The sequence below is a fragment of the Marmota marmota genome, unplaced genomic scaffold, assembly GCF_001458135.2.
Source record: "Marmota marmota marmota unplaced genomic scaffold, marMar, whole genome shotgun sequence".
NCBI classification, from domain to species: domain Eukaryota; kingdom Metazoa; phylum Chordata; class Mammalia; order Rodentia; family Sciuridae; genus Marmota; species Marmota marmota.
The window spans coordinates 40,763,787-40,773,145 of NW_026000082.1; the positions used below are offsets into that span (position 1 = coordinate 40,763,787).

Genomic DNA, 9,359 nt, shown 5'->3' on the forward strand with positions numbered 1-9,359 from the left:
TTCTTTTTTTTTTTTTTTTGGTGGTGCTGCGAATTGAACCCAGGGCCTTGTGCATGTGTGGCAAGCACTCTACCATGAGCTATATCTACAGGACCCCCAGCCCTTTTCATTTTTTATTTTGAGACAGGGTATCACTAAGTTGCTTAGGGCCTCCCTAAGTTGCTGAGACTGGCTTTGAACTCCTGATCTTCCTGCCTCAGCCTCTTGAGCGGCTGGGATTACAGGCATGCACCACCGCATCTGTCCTTAACTTGAATTCTTTATTGATGAACGTCTTCTATGTGACAGCAGTCAGTTTTAGTTCATTTGGAATGCCCCAAATGTTACAAATTCTAAAGTACATTTTGGGCTGGTGGAATGCTTGCCTGGCATGTACAAGACACTGGGTTCCATCCTCAGGATCATTAAAAAAAAAAAAAAATCATATTAGTGTGTGTGTATATATACATAGATAAAATTTTAAAAATAAACTTTGATCCATAAGTGTATAAGTTAAAATCAACTAGACCACTTTTACTTTCATGTGCTGAAAAGAATAGTAGCTACCAGTAGGACTTTGTGACTTCATAGTCATAATCCAGAGGTGCTCTACCACTGAGCCCTTTATTTTATTTCTAATTTTGAGACAGGGTTTTGCTAAGTTATTGAGGCTTGCCTCAAACCAGTGATTCTTCTGCCTTAGTCTCCCAAATTGCTGAGATGACAGGTATATGCCACTACACCAGGCTCCTGATCTCGATAGTTTTATTTTTTTATTTTATTTTTATTTTTTTAGTTGTTGATGGACCTTTATTTTATTTGTTTACATGTGGTGCTGAGAATTGAACCCAGTGCCTCACACATGTTAGGCAAGTACTCTATCACTGAGCTACAACCCCAGTCCTGAGCCCTTTTTTTAATATATATTTGGAGTTTGGAGTGGCAGGGGAGCCAGGGATTGAACTCAGGGGCACTTGACCACTGAGTCACAATCCCAGCCCATTGAATAGTTTTGATGAGTACTAGTCAGGTGTCTTGTAGAATGCCTCTCAATTTTGGAGTGTCCGATGTTTTTCCTATAGTTGCACTGTGGCCATGGGTTTTGGAAGGAGGTCCACAGAGGCTTAGCAGTGACTATTTTTGAGTGCTGGCTGGATGCTGTGTGTTGTTTTTAGATAGTGGAATTCAGCAGTGAATCAAAGAACAAAACTTCCGGAGTTTATGAGGCTGTCATTGTAGTTGAGAGAAGTTAATAGTGAAAACAATAAATAGGTAAATCATACAGTGTGTTGGCAGGCTCGGGTTTAAAACAGGTGGTAAGGAAGTCCTCCCTGTGAAGGTGGCAAAGAAGCAGAGACTCAGAGGGAGGAAATGAGTCATGGTGGCCACCTGGGGAAGAGCCTTCCAGACAGGGACCAGAGCATGCCTGGTGTGCTTGAGAACGGCAGCAGGCTGTGTGCCCCGCACAGAGCGAGTGAGGGCCCTGGACTGCTGAAGTCAGTGGGACCCATCACAGGCTGCCACTCGGGCTTCATTTGGAGTGAGAGGAAGAACCCCTGGGAAGCTTTGAGCAGAGAAGTGACCTAGGCTGAGATTCAACAGGCCCATGCAGCCCAGACTGGACTGTAGAGGGCCCAGGAGGAAAGCAGGACCAGTGGGCTGTTGTCGTCATCCAGGGAAGAGGGTGGCAGCAGAACTGGGTTGGAGGACGTGGTGAAGAGGAAACTTATTCTGGATACTTTTTGAAAGTAGAGTCAATAGGAAATGTTGATAGGTAGGGTGTGTGTGTGTGTGTGTGTGAGAGAGAGAGAGAGAGAGATGACTTGGACAGTTTGGTTCTGAGACATCAAAACATGGAGTGCTGTTGACTGAGGTGGAGGCCCCAGGCAGAGCCAGGTACAGCCAAAGAGTCAGCCTGGGGCTTGTGAAGTTTCAGGTGAGATCTAAGGAGAGGTCAATGGCTGATGGTAATACCTGGAGTTTTGGGAGCTGGGGTCTGGCTTGGATACTTAATTTGGACATTGCCAGCACCTGTAAATAGTGGTAAAGCCTGAGGTTGGCTGAGGAGGTGAGCTTAGAGGGGAGCATCCAAGGCCTGAGTGCTGTGGGTATTTCCATCATGAAGGTCCTGGGGAAATGCGGATGACTCCTCCAGAGGCTGGGAAGGGGAGGCCAGTGAGGCAGAAGGAGACCAGGGGGAGGTGTCCTGGGTGAGGAGGGCGTGCTCACTCTCCCAGATGGTTCTATTGGTCAGGTAATATGAGAACCAGCACTTACCCACTGGAGTTAGGGGCAGAAAGGCTACTGGTGACCTTGGGGAGAACAGTCCTGGTGGAGAGAAGTGACAATGCTAGAGTGGTATCCTGAGGTTCCAGACCTGGGGTCTCCAAAGGCCGTGTTAGTGCCAGCTCTGAGACTTAACAAGTCACCTCACTGCCCTGACTTCCTCATTGGTGGACTATGGGTGGTATAAGCCACTTCACAGGGTTGTTGAGGGAATTAAGGGGGAGTCAAGGCACTTGGCATGACCCCTAATCCCGGTGGACATAAACTAAGCACAGGTATGAGAAGCTCTTATGACTAGAAACACTGGTTCCTCTGCCAGGCCAGTGAATCACAGGTCAGCCTCACAGTGGCCCTGGGCTCACTGTGGGGCCAAGCACATGACATGTCATTGTTCTGAAGGAGCTTTTCTGTCTCTCCCCAGAGCCTGAATCCCAACCTGCTGGCCGTGGTGACCGAGAGCATGGATGTCCACCATGAACGCACCTTCATTGGCATCTTCCTCATTGATGGTGTCACTGGGCGTATCATCCACTCATCTGTGCAGAAGAAAGCCAAGGGCCCTGTCCATATTGTGCATTCAGAGAATTGGGTGGTGGTAAGAAGGGACCAGGGACATAAGGTAGCTCAGGAGGTCTCTTACATTTTTTTTTCAAGTACTGGGGACTGAACTCAGGGGCATTTGGCCACTGAGCCCCATCCCCAGCCCTATTTCATATTTTATTTAGAGACAGGGTCTCAATGAGTTGCTTAGTGCTTCACTGTTGCTGAGGCTGGCTTTGAACTTGCCATCCACCTGTCTCAGCCTCCCGAGCCGTGGGGATTACAGGTGTGTGCCACTGTGCCCAGTGGTCTCCTGCATCTTAAATCCTTTCCAGAAACCCAGTTGCTGCTCTCTGTTTTCATAGGATCCAAAGGTCTCTGGATGGCAGCATAGGTCCTGGTTAGGGGCAGAGGCTCAGGAACCACACTGCCTATGTGTGATCTTGGCTCTTCCTATTCCTTTTTTTTTTTTTTTTTTTTTCAGTTTATTTATTTTTTTTATTAGTTGTTCAAAACATTACATAGCTCTTGACATATCATATTTCATACATTTCTTCCTATTCCTGACTGTGTGACTGTGAGTTAATGCGTGAGCTTTCTGCATTACATCACTGGTGGAATAGGGATGATAACAGTCACCTTGTCTTGCTAATAGCAATTCCTAGGACCTGGTAAGCACTCAAAGGCTTCTAGTTAGCTGTTAATATAGCTTCTAAGAATATTGAGAATTTCTTTGTCATGTGGCAAATTGTGAATAGCCTAGTTAAATTGGCTTGAAAATTAGTAAACTTAGGAGCCAGGAAGTAAGCTGGTGTGCTAGGCGCTTCTTTTCCTCCCTGGGTCTATAGCTGAGTTGAAAGGTGCCTTTCAGAGTAGTTTCCCTCTCCCTGCAGTACCAGTACTGGAACACCAAGGCGCGGCGCAACGAGCTTACTGCACTGGAGCTCTACGAGGGTACCGAGCAGTACAATGCCACCGCCTTCAGCTCCCTGGACCGTCCCCAGCTGCCCCAGGTCCTCCAGCAATCCTACATCTTCCCCTCCTCCATCAGTGCCATGGAAGCCACCATCACTGAGCGGGGCATCACCAGCCGACACCTGCTCAGTGAGTGTTGGGGGCTGGCTCTGGGATGGCCGGATTCCCTGAGGCAGCTACACTGAAGGACAGGGGCTGTCCTGTCTGACCACCTGTAAGGGAAGGTTGGCTAAGAGGGCTCCATTTCAGGGGGAAAGTTTAGCCTTGCCCTATAAAGATGACCACTTCTTCTTAGTCCTCATTTCTGATGAACCACTTACCTTCTTTGGTGTTTTCACCCAGCTAGAAAAGCAACCCCTGATGGTATTCTTTTTTTTTTTTTTGTGGTACTGGGGATTGAACTTGGGGTGCTCAACCCCCAACCTTTTTTTTTTTTTTTTTGAGACAAGGTCTCAAAAGTTCAAAGCCAGCCTTGAACTGGTGATCCTCCTGCCTCAGCCTCCCAAGTAGTTGTGATTACAGATGTGCACTACTGTCCATGGTCCTGATAACATTCTTTTTTTGTTGTTCTTTTTAGGTTACATGACATTAGGATCCCATTTTTGTACATCATGTGGCCTGATATTCTTTTTTTTTTTTTTTTTAATTGTCAGTGGACCTTTATTTTATTTATTCATATACAGTGCTGAGAATCAAATGCAGTGCCTCACCATGCTGGGCAAGTGCTCTACCACTGAGCCACAATATCAGCCCCCTGATATTATTCTTAACATAGCCTGAGTTGACTTGTTTAGACGTGGGCAAGATTTCGTCTTGTATAGTCCAAGTTCAGGACTCAGTGATTGTTCAGTGGTCTCCTAGGCCTACATTTGGGGCTCTCAGCTTAGACAGCCACTGGCTACGGTCTGGACTGTCAGATCCGAGGAAGGCAGCCCTCTTGGCAGCGTAAGAGCTTCCATCAGCATCACTGACGCTAACACAAACTCATGCTGCTGGCCTGCCGCCCTCCCTGGCCGGCCACACTGCCAGACACGGCCTGGTTTGCTTAACGAGAAGGAGACTACTGGGGGGAGGCAGAGGGATGATGAAGTCCAAGTTGCCTTCCTTCCACACTCTTCTCTTTCACTGTTACCCATAACTTGATTTAGAACTTCATCTTCTAGTGTCGTAGGATGATGGTATGGGAAGAAACCAGTATCTTCAAAAGTGAGAACCTTCACTCAGACCCATGTATATTATTGGATTACCATTTTTGACGATTTAAAGGAGCCTCCTTGACCAATCTTTTGCTTGATTTAAACTCTTTATTTGAAATTTCTGTAACTATTTTTGTAACTGACCCTCCCTGTGTTTTAGGTAAGTGAACATTCCCTTCTTCCTTTGCAGTTGGGCTCCCTTCTGGAGCAATTCTTTCCCTCCCCAAGGCCCTGCTGGATCCCCGGCGTCCTGAGATCCCAACGGAACAAAGCAGGTGAGGCCCTGTGGCTGTGCTAAAGGCTCTGGCCATAGGTACTTCACCTCACCAATGAACTTTGATTCTTAGCCTGCCCTGTGCCATCTTGCCAACCTAGGGACTGGGGACTTGAATAAGTCTGACAAAGAGGAACCTACCTTCTGGAGGAAAATAAATAAATAAATAACAAGTAAATTAAGTGCAGTATCCGGCACTTGTAATGCTGAGGAGGAAAAATAATACAGAGTGGGCTACAAAGGGGATGTGTCCAGGTGGGATTTGCGATCAGGTGGCCTGGGAAAACCCCTCTGAAAAGGAGAATGACGTGAGTAAAGCCCTAAAGGAGGTGGATGATCCTGTGTTGTGGATGATGTAGAACTTTCTAGGAAGAGGGAACAGGTGGGCTGAGGTCCTACAGTCATGTCTGCTGAGTTCGGGAGGATAGGCCTATGTGGCTAGATCATTGAGTGTGGAGACACTGGCGAGTCGTGGAAGTCATGGGGCCAGGCCTGGGGACAGCTGATAGGTCATTCACTGTCAGCAGACACCATCTCTGTGTACATTCCCACCTCCATCCTGACTTCTGTTCAGTTAGGGGCATGTGCCATTGTGGACATTGGAAAGATAGCAGATTTGTCCTTGAGGGGCAGGAGAGTGTGGTTTGGAGCACTGCATGAGAAAGGTGGCTAGCACCAGGGATGAAGGCCAGGAGGAGTGGGACAGAGGCACTGGAGTGGAGAGCAGGGGCTGGCCTCGTGGCTCAGTGTATTGGTTTGAAAATGGCCCTGACTTTTCTCCTCTGTGTGAAATCCCCTTCAACTGTATATATATTACTGCTTTTCAGGTTTAGAGCAAAGTAGGAATCCAGATCTCAGCATTACCCTCCAGACTGCCTTCCTAACATTCAGCCACTAAGATTTTAACCATTTAATCCAAGTAGGCCTCACAGGAGATTTGAAGTTAGATATGTGGCCTGGAAACGTCTCAGGACCAAGGAGAGGCAGCCAAGGGGTCCCTGTACAGCAGCTTCAGAGTGCCTGTCCCTTCTGTTGTTTTGCAGAGAGGAGAACCTAATCCCGTATTCTCCAGACGTACAGATACATGCAGAGCGGTTCATCAACTACAACCAGACGGTCTCCCGGATGCGAGGCATCTACACAGCTCCTTCAGGCCTGGAGTCCACTTGTTTGGTGAGTGGAGCCCACAGCCACCCTGTAAGGCATCTGTTCATCGTACCACTCTTGGGAAACAGCTGAGGATAGCATTCCCTTCTGTCCCCGAACTTGAGGTTGTGGTGGCTCTCCAGCTGCCATTCTTCCTAATTCTCATTCCCTCTGCCTCCTAGGTTGTGGCCTATGGTTTGGACATTTACCAAACTCGAGTCTACCCATCCAAACAGTTTGATGTCCTGAAGGATGACTATGACTATGTGTTAATCAGCAGTGTCCTCTTTGGCCTTGTTTTTGCCACCATGATCACTAAGAGACTGGCACAGGTGAAACTCCTGAATCGAGCCTGGCGGTAAAGCCTGAAGACATTGTGCTGGTATTGGAGAGCCTTGAGGACGTGGGTCAGCTAGGGAGTGGCAGCGGTGGCCTGGCGGGTCAATGGCAGGTGTGTCTGCTTCTGTTCTCAAAAGTTGGAGGAAAGAAGATGAACTTTCATGCATAACTGCTTTTGGGATACACGATGCACAGTCCCACGGGTGCAGGCCACACTCTGCAACTCAGCTGAGGGTCACAGAGCACCTGAGGGGTTCCTGCTCAAGTTCACAGCTGCTGCTCAGTTCTCTTTCTTTGTCCACTCATGGAAGTTCTGTTTCTTCACAAGACCTCCAAATGATCGTCTTCTTTTGTGAGACCTGTTTAATTTGATTTCAGTTTGCCTTTATTTCCCAGTCTTATCTAGAAATCCTTCTGACTTTTCCCTTGCCTCTTGCATCAAAATCAGAGGGAGCTTTTCTTGCCAGCTCCACGTTATAGGTGCATTTACTGCTTGACCTTGAAGGGTAGGGTGGGCTCTTCCTTAGCTGAGGGTTGAGGGCTGATCAGCTTCTTAAGACTTCCCTCTGAAGTAAGGTGCGTTGTGGGATTTGTACATGGTGTCAGAACTAATTTTAACTAAGCCTCTTGTTTCATGCTTCATTTATTAGGTTGGGCCACCCAGGCTTTGCTTCAGTCCATCAAGGCCAAGTGCATAATTACATCTTGGTTGTTTGGGTATTACCTGTGCTTTTCTCCTGAGATATGTCAGAGCTGAAGCTTCTTTTTTTTGAATTGTTTTTGGTGGTGCTGGGGACAGAACCCAGGGCCTCACACATGCTAGGCAAGTGCTCTACTACTGAGCTGCATCCCCAGCTCGGCTGAGGCCTTTTAAAAACTACTGAATTATCTGAACCTTGAACAGATTTCAAGTGAATGGAAAGAGTCTGCCTGTTTCTTGGTATCTCATACTCTCACTTTACCCATGGGCTGGCCTAGTCATCTTATGGCTTAGTTCAAGAAAGTTGTCCTATTATTTATTTTTAGTTTAGGGCTTTTTTGTTTTATTTTGGTGCTGGGGATTGATTCCAGGGCCTTGTGCATACTAAACACACACTCTACCACTAAGCTAAATCCTCAGCTAGTTTTAAATACAAATTAAAATGTGTGTTATATTTCCTCTTAAGATGAGGTTTTAAATCTTACTGATCTGACTTTTTTTTTGTGGTGCTGGGGATCTGACCCAAGACCTCAGGCATGCCCGGCAAGGATCTACCACTGAGCCATATCCCGGGCCCCCAGCCTAATCTTTGAAGCTTTCAACAAGAGAAGCACTGTGCAGGTGCTACATTGCTGAGCTGGGCTGCTGTGACTGCTTCAGACAAAAGGCCATCCGAGGGCTTCATGGACTTGGGGAAGGATGGGGCTTCTCTTTACCATGATAGCGTAGGTCATCTCTAGCCCTTTGGTGAGAGGGAGAGGTACACTCAATCTTCAGAATAAAGTGATGAATGACTGACCTGAGTCCTGTTCTGTATCTTAAGATGACCACTATGAGATTACTTTTGCATTAGAGTGGAGAAAAGCAGTATAGAAGTGGAGTGAGTGTATTTAGTAAGAAAACATGACAATTGAGTTGGTTTAGGTTATTTAAAAACAATTTTTCCTCTTTCTGTGGTCTTATTCTGAAGGGAGGTTATCATGGAGAAGGAAGAAAAATGATAATCATCGCACTTTAGTAATAAGGTTGTCAAATAGATATTAGTGAAGGCATGATTATGTATTGCCAGGAAAATATGTCTATTCAGCCTGACTCAGCGTGTTTTGTTTAAAGTAACCTGGACTGGGTGCAGTGGCACGTGCCTGTAATCCCAGCAACTCAGGAGGCCCAGGCAAGAGAATCACAAGTTCGAAGCTAGCATGGGCAATTTAGTGAGCCCCCACTGCAAAATAAGACAATAAATAGGTTTGGGGATATAGCTCAGTGGTAAAATGCCCCTGGGTTCAATCTCCAGTACTTGAATAAATACTTAAAGTAACCTGGGAGAAAGGAGTAAGTACAAGTTAGGAAAAAAAAAAAATTGCCTTTGTTTTGAGATACCTGGCTGGAACACCGGCTGTCTGTATTTATATAAAGATACATAAGTGACATCATCAGCTATTGTCTTGCTGCCTTTTCTGCTTCCTCAGCCCACATAATCCATAAGATTCTAGTTTCATTTACCTATGTTTCCAAATCTCAAAGAACAAGCTAATGGAGGGAAGTTACCTGCAATTTATAAGATTCCCTTATTTTGGCTCTAATCATTACCATCTACTACTCAAACTTACCTTGGAGCAGGTGCTTAAAATAGCTAATGCCACAGTCACACCCAAGTCTCTCGCCTCAGGTGCAGCCTTCAGTCACCTTGAAGTTGCATTTGTCTGACCAGCTACTCCATCCTCCGCACAGCTTGGGACCCTGTTTCCTCCCTATTCTCTGATCCATTTGCTTGTCCTCTTTCTGTGCACATCCCTTGGGCTTTCTCTTCCCTGGTCTTACTAATTAGGTTAGTTTGGGGCCCCCTATGACGTTTAACTTAAAATGGGTGATTCCTTAGAATTTTCTGGGCCAATTTTTAAATTTGGTCATCCTACTAGACCTT

At 46.4% G+C, this 9,359-nt stretch overlaps 1 protein-coding gene across 5 annotated transcripts in view; it reads left to right on the top strand.

Annotated features, from left to right (window-relative positions):
* Positions 1 to 8,233, top strand: part of Emc1 (ER membrane protein complex subunit 1) — a 27,145-nt gene extending 18,912 nt beyond the window's left edge. For all 5 annotated transcript variants that reach the window (XM_015485617.2, XM_015485619.2, XM_015485618.2 and 2 more), the window contains 5 exons: positions 2,687 to 2,860; positions 3,699 to 3,909; positions 5,167 to 5,251; positions 6,294 to 6,423; positions 6,579 to 8,233. In XM_015485617.2, the coding sequence (XP_015341103.1) occupies positions 2,687 to 2,860; positions 3,699 to 3,909; positions 5,167 to 5,251; positions 6,294 to 6,423; positions 6,579 to 6,758 (780 nt within the window). In that variant the 3' untranslated portion in view covers positions 6,759 to 8,233. The remainder of the gene's footprint in view (positions 1 to 2,686; positions 2,861 to 3,698; positions 3,910 to 5,166; positions 5,252 to 6,293; positions 6,424 to 6,578) is intronic.
* Positions 8,234 to 9,359: the final 1,126 nt, after the last annotated feature.